Source organism: Marmota flaviventris, chromosome 1 (assembly GCF_047511675.1).
Source record: "Marmota flaviventris isolate mMarFla1 chromosome 1, mMarFla1.hap1, whole genome shotgun sequence".
NCBI lineage: Eukaryota > Metazoa > Chordata > Mammalia > Rodentia > Sciuridae > Marmota > Marmota flaviventris.
This window is the reverse complement of record NC_092498.1, coordinates 210,651,917-210,668,456: the sequence shown is the minus strand read 5'-3', so window position 1 is coordinate 210,668,456 and position 16,540 is coordinate 210,651,917. Positions and strand designations below refer to the sequence as shown.

Here is a 16,540-nt window from a genome sequence, read left to right as displayed (position 1 = left end):
ATCCAGCGCTGCTGTGGAGCTCAAGGCAATCGCGCGCCAAGGCCAGCGCCTGCGGCGCTCCTTCTTGCAGCTGGCGGCGGCCGCTGAGGGGGTATGGATTTCAGCGAGTTGGAGAAAGACAATACAGGCCGCTGTCGCCTGAGCTCGCCAGTGCCCGCCGTGTGCCGCAAGGAGTCATGCGTTCTCGGCGTCGATGAAGCGGGTCGGGGCCCTGTGCTTGGTGCGTCCCTAGGGCCAGGGAAGGGGAGGGGCGTAGTAAGGGAAAGACAGTCGCCCTGGAACCTGAGTCGGGATTGCATCCGACCTGGGGAAGCGTGATGACCATGAGTTATAGTGGGATGACCATGGCATCGGTGGTGGCACTGAACAAAGCAGTGGTGATGGAAGAGAGTTGGTGGCTGACACGGACTCACTAGTTGGACCCTTGTTCCCAGAAATCTTGACATTTCTCCTCCCCAGGGCCCATGGTCTACGCCATCTGTTATTGTCCCTTGACCCGCCTGGCAGATCTGGAGGCTATGAAAGTGGCAGGTGAGCCTGAAATACACTTCTGAGGATGGGGTTCCTGGGCATGTGCCGGGTGGGGGGAGCAGGTGAGAAATCTAGGGGAAGAGCAGGAATTGGGAAAACAAGCTGCCCCCCTTTTCTCCAACTCTCCTCCCAGACTCAAAGACCATGTCGGAGAGCGATCGGGACAGGCTCTTTGCCAAAATGGAGGAGAACGGGGACTTTGTGGGCTGGGCTCTGGACGTGCTATCTCCAAACCTCATCTCTACCAGCATGCTTGGGCGGTGAGGGGTGCTTCAGAGGGGCTGGGGTGGAGGGGTAGGCCAGCATGGCCTAGGTGGGCCCTGTGGCTGGAATGGGTTTAACTGAGCTCTACCCACCACTGCAGGGTCAAATACAACCTGAACGCCCTGTCCCACGATACAGCTGCTGGACTAATACAGTATGCATTGGACCAGGGTGTGAGAGTCACCCAGGTGAGCTGATTGTTGGGTTGCCTCTATTTAATCATCTTTGGATGAAATGGAGGTTATGAAGTGCAGTGTGGCCTGGGGGTGGAGCTCAGTGGTAAGAGTATGTCCTTAGTATGTGCAGGGCCTTGAGTTCAATCCCCAACATCAAGAAAATAAAAAGATTATAATTGTTTTAAGAAAAAAGAAAGTGCAGTGGACAGATTCAACATCAGATCATCAGGAGTTGGGCTGGGGATGTGGCTCAAGCGGTAGCATGCTCGCCTGGCATGCATGCTGCCCGGGTTCGATCCTCAGCACCACATACAAAGATGTTGTGTCTGCCGAAAACTAAAAAATAAATATTAAAAAAAATTCTCTCTCTCTCTCTTTAAAAAAAAAAAAAGATCATCAGGAGTGCCTCAGGCATATTCATTGCTGCCACTGAATCCCCACTCCTGTTCCTGACCTAAATGTGTGCTCCATTGCTGTCTAATCTGAACCCCTATTCTAAAGGTCTAGAACAAGTCCCACGTCTGTCGATCTTCCCACAGCCTCTGTCCTAGCCCAGTGTACCCTCTGCAACCTGGAAATCTGCCCTGCTTCCTCCCTGATTCCCCCACCTTCATCCCCTTCCTCTCCAATCTGTTCCCCACACAGCAGACTGTTGTCTTTGTGAAATGTAAATCATGACATTTAATTTTATGATCACAGTGGAAATTAAATCAGGAAAATTGAGTCAAGTGGGGGAGAATGAGATTAAATTATCAGAGAAAAACATAAGTCAGCATTGCATCAATTGCTCTGAGTCAAAGACGGTAGGCTTTGTGAGAATTACCAGGGGAAATAACTCTGATACAGGAAATGTAGCAGGCAGACTTTGCTGAGGAAGTGGCTGAGGCCCCAACCCTGAATGCAGAGCTGGTGGGTGATGCTATACTTAGGGTTTCAAGGCTTAATCTGGAGAAACAGATGGTCAGCTGGTACACAAAAAGTAAATATGATTTCTGAAAATGATAATTTCCATAGAGGCACCACTTGAACCATCAGCTCCTTGACCTCACTTCTATGCTTCAACCATGGAGCCTCCAATCAGTTGTTCAGCAACATCCACATGGTTCAACCTCAGGGCCTTTGCACTGGCTCTTTCCTCCTCCTGGAACACTCTTTCCCAGATCTCCACATGGTTTATTTCCTTACTTCCTTCAAGTCTCTATTCAAATATCACCACTTTAGATCTTCCTTGTCAGTATTTAAAATTATAACCGCTTTAAACTTTTTCCTGTTCTGTACTTACCCTGGTTTTTGTCTTTGCCCTCACCAAGATTTTCACCCAACAAAGGCTGAGATTTTTCTGTAGTTTGTTTGCTGCCATGTCCTTATTATGTACGACAGCATCTGGCATGCACTAGGTGCTTAATAAGTGTGCAGTGTCTGCAGCATGATCAGGCAAAGCCTTTTGTGTGTGTGTGTGGGGGGAGGGGGTGCTGAGGATGGAACCCAGGTCTTTGTGCATTCCAGGCAAGCACTCTTCCACTGAACTGCATCCCTAGCACCAACAAAATACTTTTTACATTTAATAAAAGTCAATGTCAGTCTGGGAAAAGGGCTCAGTGGTAGAGCACTTTCCTGGCATGTGTTAGGACCGAGGTTCCATTCCCAGCTCCCTGAGGAAAAAAAAAGAAAATGATTGTGGGAATTGAAAACAGCAAGTACAATGGCTGAGAGGTTGGATCCTTTGCACAGTTCTTTTTCCAGCTGTTTGTTGAATGAGAACATTTCTGTCACCATGATAGGTGTTTGTGGACACAGTGGGGCTGCCGGAGACATACCAGGAGCGGTTGCAGCAGCGCTTTCCTGGAATTGACGTGACAGTCAAGGCCAAAGCAGATGCCCTCTACCCTGTGGTCAGCGCTGCCAGCATCTGTGCCAAGGTCAGCCCCCCACTGACCGTGGATGATTTCTGGCATCTCTCTGGGAGGGACCAGCCTTGGCTCCCCTGGGGGAAGGAGATTCCAAGTTTCTGTCCTGCCTGCAGGTGGCTCGAGACCAGGCAGTGAAGAACTGGCAGTTTGTGGAGGACCTGCAGGACCTGGATGCTGATTATGGCTCCGGCTACCCTAATGGTGAGCAGATGGCAGTCAGGCCTGCTCTGCAGCTGCCCTGAGACCCCCACTGTGGTGGTAACACTGACGTAGCTACATCGAGCACACTGCTGAAGGTTTCTAAATCGTTCTGGCCGCTCCGCTCCATAGCAGAAGAGTCTGAACCCCAGACACTGTATGTCTGATCAGGGCCTCATGGCCAGTGAGTGGCAGCTGGATTCCAGCTCATAGGCGCTCTCCTCCCCTCCCTCATTTTGCTGTCTGGAGCCCCAGAGAGTGAGAGACTGAGCTGGGCGTTGGTGACGCACACCTATGATCCCAGGGACTTGGGAGAGTGAGGCAGGAAGATCGAAAGTTCAAGCCAACCTCAACAACTTAGCGAGGCCCTAAGCAACTTTGCAAGACCCTGTCTCAAAAAAGGGGGCGCTAGCGATGTGGTTCAGTGGTTAAGTGCCCCCGGGTTCAATCCCTAGTACCTGCCACTACCTCCCCCCCCCCAAAAAAAAAGGGCAGGGGCTGAGACCAAAGGTATCTGCTTGTTAAGGGGAAGAAGGCAGGAATGGGGGTCCTGGCTCCATCCTGTGGCCTCAGTTTAAATCTGTAATCTGTGCTGTCTCTCCACCACGAGGCTCCATGTCCTCATTATACAATGAAGGCAGTCTCATACTCACCTTCCTGCAAACCTCATGCAGGCATCAAGGGCAGGTGTGAGGATTCAGTGGCGGAGCTGGTCGTAGCTCAGGTAGAGCACTTGCCCGGCATCCACGGGCAGGGCTTTTATCCCTGCAGTGCAAACAGAAAGATATAGTGAAGGTTTGGTGGTTGGGTTCAAGGATAGCTCCAGTCCTTTTGAAGCTGGGTGGGGAGCAGAGCCCCCTCAGGTGATTAGAAGTCAGGGTGCCTGGTACTTGCCGTGCAGGACTGAGCCCTGGGGATACAGCAGTAAGTCAAACATCTCAAGGCCTCACTGAGCTCCTGCCTGTGGAGAGAATGGGTGTTACATTGTTGTCCTTGGGGGTCAGAGGCTATCTCAGAGGCAGTCTCAAGTTGCACCTTGAGCACTGCTCAGCCAGGCACAGAATGGGAGGGAAGGACCTGCCTGTGCAAAGGGCCTGAGGCACAAAATGCCCCAAGCACTCAGGAGGAAGTCAAAGGTGAGTGGACCTGGAGCTTGGGTGTTACCTTGAGACTTGGGGACTGCTGTCATTGCCTGTCCCACCCCCAGATCCCAAGACAAAAGCATGGTTGAAGAAACAAGTGGAACCCGTGTTTGGCTTCCCCCAGTTCGTTCGGTTCAGTTGGAGCACAGCCCAGACCATCCTGGAAAAGGAGGCTGCAGATGTGTTGTGGTGGGTGCTGTGGATGCTATAGGAGGGGGATGGGAGGGCCAGGCCCCATCCCGGAAGTGGTCATGTCACTCCTCTCTCCACAGGGAGGACTCCCCAGCACAGGACCTGGAAGGACCTGAGAGGATCACCGCCTACTTCAACAAAGGCTCCCGAGCCCGCCCCCGTGCCCCCCACAGATACTTCCAGGAGCGGGGCCTGGAACCAGCCACTGCCCTGTAGGAGGTGCCTCCTTCCTCCCCAGGCCTGCCTCCCCTCATCAAGGAGGATTAAAGTTGTTGAAGGATAAGCAAATGGAGGGGTTGTCCTTGGGGCCAGAGGTATGGGAGTGACTTCAGCAGCCCGATGCAGCTGCTGCCTTTTGGATAGTATTGGACTGATTTGATTTTTAAAATATAGCCCTGCCCTGGGACTGGGGGGTAGCAGTGGTAGAGAGCCTGCCCAGCACACACAGGACCCTTTCTTTGATTACCAGGACCAAAAGTCCTGTGCTGTGTAAGTGTGTTTCTGCATAAGGATGTTTCTTGAAGGGGACTGCAGGTACAGCTGAAAACTTCCTCTCACCTAGTGACCTCCGACATTGGCGCCCAGTACCTCACTCAACTGTGTGGTGATGTTGGTAGAAACAGATGGACGGCACTGCCAAGGGAGAAAAAAATGCAGCACCAACTGGGCACAGTGGTGCATGCCTATAATCCCAAGGATTTGGGAGGCAGGAGGATCACAAGATGGAGGCCAGCCTCAGCAATTTAGCAATACCCTCAGCAACTTAATGAGAACTTTTCTCAAAAATAAAAGGGCTGGGGATGTGGCTCAGTGGTAGTGCTCGACTAGCACAGATGAGGTATTGGGTTTGATCCTCAGTACACATAAAAATAAAGGTATTGTGTTCATCTACAACTAAGAAAATTTAAAAAGGGTGGGGCTGGGGCTCTGTGGTTAAGCACCCCTGGGTTCAATCCTGGGGCAGGAGTGATGTTCACTGCAGAAATCCCAACCTGTGTCTAGTTCCTTTCCCTAGGCAGGAGCTGGGATATGGAGGAGGGGATTGCCAGACACTGTGTTGTCGGCTTGCTCAGAAGGGAAGACCATGAATCCTTCTTGTCCATAAATGTCAGGGGGCTTCTTGGCAGGCCTGGCAGCACACAGTGGAAGGCACACCTCTGTCCTTGTCAGCTCCCCTTGTGCCCTCCTATGCCCATCCGTGACACTTGGGTATTCAGAGTTGTAACAGCAATCCAGGATAGAGGCTGTTGTCAGTTACACTCTAGTGTCAATCAGCTGCTAGCTGTAGGTCCTGAGGATTAGAATTTGGACACATGCCAGGAGCGGTGGCACACGCCTGTAATCCCAACAGCTAAGAAGGCCGAGGCAGGAGGATCCTAGTTCAAAGCCAGCCTCAGCAAGTTAGCAAGGCCCTCAGCAACTCAGAGAGACGCTGTCTAAACAAAACACAAAAAAGAGGCGGGGGCTGGGGGTGTGGCTTAGTGGTTAATTGTCCCTGAATTCAATCCCCAGTACAAAAAACAAAAATCCTGTCACTTTGAGGCAATTCTCTGTTTCCCCAAGAAGGAGCCGTACCACGTGCTCTAGCGGGAAGCTTTATTTCAGAAGGAGAGGGTAAAATTAGTTGGAGTTGGGTCGTTTCGTTTCTCGGAAAACCTGAAGGGGGACCCTTCTGGGAGCCCTAGGGAAGGAGGGACAGGACTCTGGGTATTAGAAGGCAGGGAGGGGGCCTTGCCTAGGGAAGGGACGCCTCTTTTTTTGAAGACCGGGCGCCCGCTAGGGGCCGCTGCCGCTTCCACTGCCACTCCCGCTGCCCCCAGCGTCCAGGATCCCGGTGCGACGGCGGCGGGAGCGCTGGGAGATAGTTTCTCGGGCCCAACGTCCGGGTCTAGGACGCGGCAATAATGAGATGGAGATGTTGAGGCAATGACGGGAGCCAGGAGCTGCCACCGGCAGGATGTGACCCAGAACCGAGCGACAAAGATCCACTCCGTCAGCAAAAGTCTAGGAAGAAAGTGGCGTGGGCGCTTGAGTGAGCAGAGTCCAGATCTGCTGGGGGCGGTGTGGTCAGAGGCGAGACTTTGGGGAAGGACGATCTGGACGTTTCCTTGAGGCTGGGGTACGTGGGGACCTTGGAGTGGGTAAGTGGGTCTCTGACTCCTCCAGGGCGGACTGCTGGCCAGCCCAGAGTCTGGGCTCTTGGGAGGCCATGGGCACATCCCAGTATGGAGGGGAGGCTGAAAAGGGGGAAGGGTGGGAGCAGGGTCCTTGCAAAGGCCAGTCCGGACTCCAGGATCTAAGCATATTAAGGTAGGACCGCAGACTCCCTCTGGCCCTCTGCCTCTCGCTCACCTGCCCGTAAGTGCGGCAGCGACCCTCGCAGCTTCTCCTTTCTGAGGGCCACAGCCAAGTCCGACCACAAGTAATATCAGCTTCGCAGGTGGCGAACCTGGAGGCGATGTGTGCAGAGAAGGTGGGTCAAGGCTTCGCAGCCGCAGCTAGTAATGTTGCGCGCTCCAAGCCTCGGCCTATCCAAGCACCTCGCTCAGATCCAGACCCTGCCTCTTTGGACCACGCCCCTAACGCCTCATCCCCCCCCCCTTCCCAGACTGCCTTCCTTCCTTTATTATTTATTTTTCTAATGAACCTCCTTTATTTATTTAGCTATACTGGGGATTGAACCCAGGAACCTGCCATTGCTAAGTAGGCGCTCTGCCCCTGAGCTACATCCCCAACCGCCTGGTCCCATAGTTTATCAACTTTTTGTGCACATACTCAGAGCCATGTTGTAACTGCCTTCATCTCTGCAGACCTCAGACCCTCTGCTCCAGCCAGCCCCTCTAGTTCCCATCCTTTTCAATCAGGAGGTACTGCCCCTAAAAAACTCCAGGTCCATCAGAGGCCATGACCCATAGCCATCTTAAAAACCAGAGAAGCCACAGGCTTAGCCTCTTTCTGCCTGACTCTAAGCACTAGGCCTCATCCTTTAGACTTTGGTCCAGTTAGGGGCGCGTCATGCCTCTCCAAACCCAAGACACACCAACCTGGTCCTACATCCCGCCCAAACAATAGGCCACGCCCCCAATGCCCCGCCTCTCCTACCAGTTCTGGCAGAGCTCCTCGCAGAGCGGCGGCGCCCGGCGTACCCCCAACAGCAGCAGGTGGAAGCGATCGCGGAGCGCGCGTTGGAGGTGTCCCAGGAAGGATTCGCATCTGGACATTGGGAGAGACAGGAAGGGATGGGGCAGGATGCGCGCGGCGGAAGAGGGGTGGGATCTGGCCCCAGGCAGGGGCTTCTAGGCAGAGTTCACGAGGAAACGCTAGGGGGCGCGGCACTCACCCGGAGCTCGGCGTCCCGCAGCGCGGTGGGAAGATCCCAGGGCCTGATGTCTCTGGGGTGTCCATCTCTGAAGGACAACAAGGTTCCGGCAGCGGGAACGCCTGTGAGTCAGGGTCTTGGATCATCATGTAAGGTTGGGGACCTGAGGCCTGAAGATCCCCTAAACACAGAAGACCACGATTGCATCACTTCTCCTAAACACAAAATTTAAGTAGGCGGAGACCGTGGTGGACGCCTGTAATCCCAGCGGCTCAGAAGGCTGAGGCAGGAGGATCGCGAGTTCAAAGCCAGCCTCAGCAATGGCGAAGCGCTATGCAACTCGGTGAAATCCTGTCTATATAAAATACAAAATAGGGCTGGGAATGTGGCTCAGTGGTTGAGTGCCCTGAGTTCAATCCCTGGTAAAGAAAGAAAGAGAGGGAAGGAAGGAAAGAAGGAAGGAACTCAAGTAAAGATAACTCTTCTGGGGGCGGGGGCTGGGGTTGTGGCTCAGCAGTTCTAAGACCGCTCGCCTGCACGTGTGAGGCACTGGGTTCGATCCTTAGCACCACATAAAAATAAATAAATAAAATAAAGGTATTGTGTTCAACTACAAATAAAAAATAAATACTAAAAATAAATTTTTAAAAAAGATAACTTCTCTTGGGATGTAAATGAAGCTTCAAGTAGAAATGATCATATATCACTTACAATAATCAGTTTATTATTTGTCATATGCCTAAAGTGATACAAATGCTCACATGCTTAACCTTCACATCACTTCTATAAGGTAGTTCTGTAGATCTGACACCCTCTCCCATTTTAGTGGTCCATGTGAAGCCCAGAGAGGTTAACTGAAGTGACCAGGGTCACACAGCCATGAACTGGCAGATTTGGGATTTGAACCCAGGCGGTCTAACACCTAGAGTCTGTTCTCTTAACCACCATTCTTCATCACTAACACCAGCTGGCACCCTCAAAGTCACCCTACGCTCTTCTCATAAGAAAATTCTGGCATTGCCCTGGTGGAGAGGGGGCTCCTGGGTGTTGGGGATTAGGCATGGTTTGAGGTTCTCACCTGCCAGTTGCACTTGGTTTGTGCCCAGATTCGATGCAAGCCCAAGGTGTCCCTGGGACCTAGCTTGGAATTGGTGGCTCCCTCCACAAGCCCCCAATATGATCCATGCCAGGGCCAGTTGCATGGTGCAGGCCAGGTCACTGGGCTGGATGTGGCTCCTGCAGGCCATGTCCACCTGAGAGAAGAATCAGTTGAGGTGAAGGGGTGAGTTTGGCCATCACTTTCTAGGACCTAGCACCCTCAGATGCACACCCAGGAAGCAGTGCCAGGCAACATGGGGGATGGGCAGCTATAAAGGAGGCTGGGTAATGATCCAGGAAGGACCTTCAAATACTGAGAGGGGCTGGTGGGGGGTCAGGTCCTGTTTCTGACCCAGAAGTCCCTTCCATCAGACTCATACCCCTTCCATCCCTTCAGGGCCAGGTGCCACCTCCCCACCAGCTTAAAATGCATCCAGCATATCTGCCATCCTGTTGACCCTCAGCCACCCCCACTTTCCTCCGAGCCAAGAGGACACCCCCAGCCCTTCCAGCCCTCTCCTGCCCAGTCATTCTTCCTTCTCTTCTGTTCAGCCTCCTCCTGCCCTTCCGCTGGCCCTTCTCACGGTCACCTTCCCTCGGCTCACAATCAGCTTAGGTGCTGCTGCCCAGGGCCGGGCCTTTGGCACCAAGCTTATCTGTGGCAAGGCTGGGGTTCTGCCGCTAGAGTCCCCAAACTCCAACGCAGGGAAAGCTTAGGCCAAGTGGACACAAGTCTAGTCCCTTCCTGTCTCCCTGCCACCCTGCCCCTCACCTGTTAGCAGCAAGACTGGGATCTAGGGGTTGCTGAGACACCTCAGGATCAAGTCCAGAAACCAGTGACTGCTGAAAGGGGCGTGGCTTGCACAGGGGCAGGACCTCCCACAGTCCCGCCCCCACTCTCGCTGAAAGCCCTGGACCCGACGAATGTATGTATGTACCCATGCTCTGCCCTTATGTTGAGTTTGTGACATAAGCTCTGTATCTATATGTTTGGGACAGTGTCTGTGTGTGAGAGAGATGAGAGTGCGTTCGTGCGGACTGTGTATGTTCAGTGCACCTGTAAGCCTCAATTGTGTGTATTGCGTGGGTGTGTATTTGTGTGTCTTGTGGTTGAGTGTGTGTGTGTTCAGAATCTGGGTAAGGAGGTTTGTGTATGTCTCAAGTCAAGCATGTGCCGTTGAGGATAAGCGTCATAGCAAATGTAGGAGAAAGAATGTAGAGGGTGTAGAGGGAGGTGTCCCTGGGAAAGTGTTGTGGGTAAATTAGTGAAGAAAGGTTGCCGACCATGAACTTTGGCCATACATGAACAAGGGAGTGTTGTCATACTGAACAGAGTGTGTGTCTGTATCTGAAAATGTGTGTGTGTGTGCTTGTGTATGCTCCTGCAGTTTCTGTAAATGTGCATTCCTTGGGAACATTCTCTCAATTCACCCATTTATTCATTTATTTATTTTGCTGGTGCTGGAGATGAACCCAGGGTGACCTACCCCTGAGCTAAATCCCCAACACTTAAAATTTTTTTTTCAGTGCTGAGAATTCAACTCATGCCCTCACACATGCTAGGCAAGTGCTCTATTGCTGAGCTACATTCCCAGCCCTTAAATCTCAATAAAATCTTGAGACAGGGTCTTGCTAAGTTGCTGAGGCTGACCTCAAATGTGATTCTTATGTCTCAGCCTCCTGAGTAGCTGGGACTGCAGGTTTGCACCATTGCACCCAATGACAAACCTTTATTGAGCACTTACTGTATGGTATGTCCTGGGGATGCAGCAGTGAACACAAAATGAAAATCTCAGCCTTCCTAGAGTTAATATCTTAATGGGAGAGTCAGACGGGGAATATAGCCCTGTAACGCGCATGCACACGTGTGTGTGTATGTATGTGTGTGTTATGTTAGGAGAATAATGTGTCTGTCTGTTGGATGAAAGTTTGTGCACTGGGTATCCCTTAGTTTTGGAATCGTGTGAGTGAACTTGAATGTGTTGCTTGCATTTGATGAGTGTGTGTATATCTGTTTCCCAAGAATGTTTGTATGTTTGCAGAGTGTGAGTTTATGTGTGTATGTTTGTGTGCATCTGTGTCTGCTGAGTGCATGTTTGCAAATGTGTACATATTTTTTATATGAGTCTGTGTTAACTGAGTATGTGTTTCTGTGTGTGCAGAATGTATAGGTCTGTGTATGTGTGCAGAGTGCATGGGAATAGGTACTTTTGTGTGTGTGTGTGTGTGTGTGTGTGTGTGCTGAGAATATTTATAGGTGTGTTATGTGTTTGCAGAGTATATTCACATGTGTCTGTATTAGCTGAGTGTGTTTGTAGTATGTGCATGTGTGTCTATGTGTGTTGTGTGTGGGTCTGTTTGTTGGGTGTGTGTTTGTATGTTTGTGCTCCTGTGTGTTTGCAGGGTGCATGTGTGTATTTCTGTGAGCAATGACCACAGTTACAAATCTGTCTCCCTCTCACCTCAGAGTAAGGCAAAGTTTTTTCATCTATATTCCCAGATTCAAAAATACTGTCTGACACACAGTAGGTGTTCAACACTCAAGTGTTGAGTAGAGTTTCAGTAGACACCACGAGTCTCATTTGATGATGTCATGGAGGCCTCATCAACCAAGACCTGCAGGACCTAGCCTTCCCTGGCTAATTTCAAGGTGGACGGAGCTATTTGTGGGCCAGATCTATCCACTCTTCGGGCTGTGCCTCCTGCCAGACCCTCCACACCCCTTCCTCCTCCCTGACCTCAGTTCCCCACTCTGAGCTCGGATTTCAGCACCGCGGACAGGAATGCGCGTGAGACCAGCACCACGGAGAGCTCCTGCGGACGCGGACGGGAGCAAAGTCCAGGCCACAGACAAAGACAGATGCAAGCAATGAACTCGAACTCGGAGAGATGGCTGCACAAACATGCCGACTAACCGAGAGGTAGAGACAGATAATGCAGGTCAAAGCTCGGAGATGAGGAGACAAGCTCCGGGGAAACACCCAGACCCAGACTTCGCTGTCATCCCCGTTGTCCGGCAGGGGTCGCTCTCGCCCGACGGCCGTACCCTCCAGGACCTTGGGACCAGTTACAGGTTGACACTCGGGAAGCCATTCTCCAGTCTGTGTCCACTGCCAAAATCTGGAGTGGGGAGGATTTAGACACTCTCCTCTCCAGCCCCAGTAAGCATGGCCTTTTTGGCCTCAGCTGTGTGGACACCGGGGGACGGGAGTGAAAATCTCCTCAACAGTCCCCCTCCCCAAGTACTAGATAATCGCTCTTATAAATATAGCCCGACCTGGCCTGACTCCTTAATCCTGACCGTGAGGGAAGGGACGCTAGAGACACCGCAGGGTCCATGAGGAAGGTCTGCCTGGGAGAGGCGGGGAAAGGGGTATATGTGCCCCTTTTTTGGGGGGACATCTCCCGCAAGGATGAGTCTCCTTAGTGAAAATGTCACTCTGTAAGAATGTATTTCTTGGATGTGAATTTCTTGGATGTGAGTATCTCATGGATAGGGACAATTTCCCATAGAGAATATGGCTTTCAGGGGGCTGTCATTGGGGATATCCTCCCCAGAGTTCCCACATGATGTCACCCATGGGATCCTCTTTGGGAAGGGATGCGCTTTGAGATGAAGCATCACCTTTCAGACAACAGCTCTCTTAGGATTGATTTTCAGGGTGAGGGACTGTTCTTGATTGGAGAGGGCATCCCCGCAGACACTAACTCCCCGTGGGAATCTCGGGGGGCGGGGGATGTCCGCAGAGGAAATACATCTCAGAGAGAATGCCTCCCTTGGGGTGTTCCCTGCATGAGAATGTCTCTCTCTTGGAGTGTCTCTATGGGGGTCTTTCGGTAGCAAGGCTCCCTTGGGGACATCTGGAGGCTCCACCTCCCCCTCCGCCCCTTCCTCCTCCCAACGCGGGCAGCGGTGGCCAAGGCCAGGCTCGGGCGCCCAGACGCAGTGACGGCGCGGGCCCGCCCCACTTCGCTCCGCCCCCGCCACCCCCCCTCAGCCACCGCCGCCGCCGCGGTCCCCGCGGCTTCTCCCTCCCTCCTCCCTCCTCCCGCCGCCGCCGCCGCCTCCCTCCTCCCTCCCCGGGGCCGAAGCCGCCGCCGCCGCCATGGACGATTCGGGCCTGATCCGCCGCCGGAGGCTGCAGGTACGCGGCAGCCCGGGCCGGGGTCGAGGGGAAGGGGTCGGCGCCCTGGGGCGGGGTCAGGTAGGAGAACTTGCGCCTGGGTTGATCGGGCACCCCCTCCCACCGCCTCGGGAAGCTACCAGCAGGGAACGCGGTGGCCGCGCGTCCCGCTGCCCTGGGGACCCGCCCCTCAGGCGCCGCCCGGAGATCCTGGGAGCTGATGGAAGGGGTGAAGCCTAGCGCTCCCCCTCGAGGCCGGCCGGAGGGGCACCTGGACCGCGGGCGGGGGAGGGGCATGGGGTCGAAGTCATCCTCCTGGAGTCTAGCCAGTCTGGGGGTGTGGGGGCTCCTTGCAAAGTTATTGCCCCAGGGCTCGCGCCCCTCGGGGCCACCGGCGCTGCAGCAGCCGTAAACATGTTTGTGAGGTGGCCTCGCCCCTCACCACCTCAGGAGCCTTTTCGGAGGCGTGGGACCCACACCCTCAATGGACCTATGTGGCCACCAGGATTCTTCCTACTGCCCTAATTGGACCGGCACCTAGGCAGCATCCCCACTCTTCATTCCACCACCCTCCACTACAACACCCCTCCCCACGACCGAGATCCTCAAGTCCAGCCCAGCTTGTAGGTGGGCGGGAGCGATTTTTAGCTCCTTGCAGCCTTAGAGGATGCTGGTCTCCAGGCTGCGCAGGCGCAGGAGGCGTGGGTCCACTGCACGGAGTGGGACACTGAGGGTTGTGGAGTGAAGGGATGGCGGGGGCAAATCCAGATGTCAGGAGCTCCCACTTCAAATGTAGGTAGGGATTCTGAAGCTGAGAAGGATCCTCTGCTCTTGTCTTGGGCTTGTGCTTCTGAGGAGTTAATAGGGAGGTTTGATGTGAGTGTGGTTCCTTAAATTTGCTCCAAGGCAAAACCCTGGGGTCTGGCCCTTCTGAGCCTTCTTGGAGATCAGCTTCACGATTGCTACTCTTGAATTTAGATAAAGCCAAGTATGGCCCAGACTCAAGTTCCATCTTCAGCCTGGACCTTAGGGAAACAAGGGGAAGATTGAAGTCTTCACCTGGGAGTTGTCCATCATTCCCAAGGTCGGAGACCTAAGGGAGCTGATCGGTCAATGTGGCAGGAAAAGTGAAGATTAGAAGGCAGAAAGAACTTCCCAGGTGTCTGGGTGATAGTGAAGCCAGACAGGTTGGAAAGTTGATTTGCTTTCAAAGTGAGCTCATATGGCCAGATCTGGAGCCTAGGCCTCTCAAAAATCCTCCTCACGGGTTCCATCCTCCTTCCAGGGCTAGGTTAGGAAAATAGGTTCTGAGAAAAGGGAGGGAGCTGCGGCAAAGTTAGATCAAGTGCTGCAGCAGCGAAGCTGGGTCGGCGCCGTCGGGTCCCTCGGAAAAGGGAGGGAAGGGGCGGGGCCTGCATGTGATATGTCCCCGCCCTCCGAGCCGGCTCTGACTTCCATTGGCTCAGCGCCACGCGGGACTTCTGTTTCCCGCGCAAGACCCCTCCCCCAGCCCTGCATCCTTCCACTCACCCACCCACCCAACCCACACGTGCACTTGGTCTGGCGACCCTAGCTGGAAGGCTGCCCCCTCCTTATTCTATCTGGTAGAGTTAACTATTTCGGTGCCTGGATACACTCACACTCACGGGTGCACCTTCTTAGGATGTCCCACCACCGCTGAGCGCCCAAGGGTCTGCTGAGTGCGTTGGGATCAGACTTACGAACAGCTTCGCGAGTTCGAATGCCTCCCTCGTCCATAGCGCCATCCATTCATTAATCTTAGGGAGAAGCAGCATCCGCTCCGCAGAGCGACTTTGCAACTCTGTCTTCATTGACGACAAAGATCTGAATTCCGCAGCTCCAGTTTGCCCTTTCTTTGGCTCTAGAATGTTTGCGGGCGCTAGCAGATGAGGCTGGGTTTGAGGACTTTTTCGGGTGGTAAAGATCTCCCAGGGGCTTATCTCCCAAGATCAAGTTAACCAGGTCTGTCCCTGAGCTCCGTGGCCAGAAAATCCAGGTCTTGATTTTGCCTGGGCCATTGCAGGACCAGCAGCTTTAGTCCCCCAGGTCTAGGCAGCGAGTCATTCAAGCCGATCGTGAAAAGGCAGAGGGAAAACCGGGTCTGGATTTCTAGTCATTCATGGCTGGGGATAGCAAGGCTGACCTTTGACCCCATGCAAAAATCTGTCCTTAGTTCATGGGAGTGGGAAGACCCTCTGACTAATTCTCTGTCATGCAGCATGTCTATCCATAACTCCTGTTTTTTTGATTGAATTTTTATTGAGTACATAATATGTGCTAGTCACCATGCTAGGCACAGGCACCTGTGTCATCTGACAGAAGAAACTCTTGGGGACAATGTAGACCACATGCCAAGGTCATAAAAGGCAAAACGTATTTTTGGACTCAGGTTTTCTTTTTTTCAGAAATCCTCAAAAGGGTCTAGAACATACATCCCCCTCCCCCTGAAGTCCCCTCAAACATTTTTTTTTGAGAATTTTAATATATATTTTTCAGTTTCGGCGGACACAACATCTTTGTTTGTATGTGGTGCTGAGGATCGAACCCGGGCCGCAGGCATGCCAGGCGAGCGCTACGGCTTGAGCCACATCCCCAGCCCACTCAAACACTTTTTCAACACCTCCTCCCCAGCCCTGAGCTGGGTATAGAACCCAGGACCTCCTTCACGGGCATGTGCTCTACAACTGAGCTACATCTTCAGCTCAAAAGACCCTTTGAAACTCTCACCCAAATCTTTCCACCTGCAGCCCTACCCAACCCAAATCACTCCATCTCAACCTTTGGATACAGAACTGGTCGGAAACTGAAGTTCCTTATCCCCATGGCTGTCCTTAAAAAGTTCAGGGACTCTGTAACTTCCGATATCTGCAGTGATTTCCTAAGTGCTAGAAAAATAGAAAAAAGAACTTCTTCGAATGTGGATACATAAAGTTAATAGCCAGCAATGACTACCATTGTCATCAAAAAGGATCCCTTGGCCACCACCAGATTCTCATTTCAAGTCTGTTTTGAGCCACCCTAACTATCTACCACCCCCACTTCTGTGACTCTCACTGCAGAGGCGTCATTCATTCATTCAGCATCTCACTCTGGAGCATGCTAAGCTCATTCCTGCCTTCAGGCCTTTGCCCTTGCAGCTCCCACCACCTACTATTCTCTCTCTGCTGATCCCCCTATGGCTGGCTCTTATATTTCAGACCAAAAGTTATCTCTCCGGAGATACCCCCTCTGGCCATGTGCTCCCTTCAAGTCATGTCCATTATATTACATTATATTACTTTGTCTAGTTCTATTCATAACACGTTGTCTAAAGTTATTTATTTTGCTTTAACATTAATCTTATTTGGTGTCTGCTTGTCCCTCTAAATGCTACCCTTAAAGGACAGATTTTTTTTTCCCATTCACCGCTGTCTCTCACACCTAGCTAGTGCTGTAAGTGCTTGCAAAGTATTTTTCGAATAAAGACTTCTGCTTCACTTGCACAAACATGCACTGAGATGCCAACCCAGCAGCCCTATATAGGGCCCTTCTGTGTACTTGACCCTGTGTTGGTCCTTGGGGATCA

The 16,540-nt window shown here is 52.6% G+C and overlaps 2 protein-coding genes across 3 annotated transcripts; one reads left to right on the top strand and one right to left on the bottom strand.

Moving 5' to 3' along the window:
• Window positions 1–4,701, top strand: Rnaseh2a (ribonuclease H2 subunit A). The gene is made up of 8 exons (XM_027955082.3): window positions 1–220; window positions 460–531; window positions 665–791; window positions 896–983; window positions 2,753–2,890; window positions 2,995–3,082; window positions 4,287–4,410; window positions 4,494–4,701. Exons 1-8 carry the CDS (start codon window positions 94–96, stop codon window positions 4,627–4,629), a joined length of 900 nt encoding a protein of 299 aa, XP_027810883.1. The 5' UTR covers window positions 1–93; the 3' UTR covers window positions 4,630–4,701.
• A 1,488-nt stretch (window positions 4,702–6,189) lies between these two features.
• Rtbdn (retbindin) lies at window positions 6,190–13,778 on the bottom strand. Of its 2 annotated transcripts, XM_027955173.2 has the most exons (6): window positions 13,736–13,778; window positions 8,810–8,993; window positions 7,754–7,837; window positions 7,516–7,626; window positions 6,766–6,862; window positions 6,190–6,417 (listed from the first exon to the last, which is right to left on the bottom strand). In XM_027955173.2, exons 2-6 carry the CDS (start codon window positions 8,977–8,979, stop codon window positions 6,190–6,192), a joined length of 690 nt encoding a protein of 229 aa, XP_027810974.1. In that variant the 5' UTR covers window positions 8,980–8,993; window positions 13,736–13,778. The 2 variants fall into 2 exon arrangements, with proteins under 2 accessions (XP_027810974.1, XP_027810973.1); XM_027955172.2 differs by lacking the exon at window positions 13,736–13,778 and having other exon boundaries at window positions 7,754–7,820; window positions 8,811–8,979.
• Window positions 13,779–16,540: the final 2,762 nt, after the last annotated feature.

Coding starts and splice junctions, on each gene's coding strand:
- Rnaseh2a (XM_027955082.3), top strand. CDS start 94: ATGGATTTCAGCGAGTTGGAGAAAGACAATACAGGCCGCTGTCGCCTG. Junction 221..459: donor GGGTCGGGGCCCTGTGCTTG/GTGCGTCCCTAG, acceptor TCTCCTCCCCAG/GGCCCATGGTCTACGCCATC. Junction 984..2,752: donor AGGGTGTGAGAGTCACCCAG/GTGAGCTGATTG, acceptor TCACCATGATAG/GTGTTTGTGGACACAGTGGG.
- Rtbdn (XM_027955173.2), bottom strand. CDS start 8,979: ATGGCCTGCAGGAGCCACATCCAGCCCAGTGACCTGGCCTGCACCATG. Junction 7,838..8,809: donor AACCAAGTGCAACTGGCAGG/TGAGAACCTCAA, acceptor CCCGCTGCCGGA/ACCTTGTTGTCCTTCAGAGA. Junction 6,863..7,515: donor GAGGAGCTCTGCCAGAACTG/GTAGGAGAGGCG, acceptor CATCGCCTCCAG/GTTCGCCACCTGCGAAGCTG.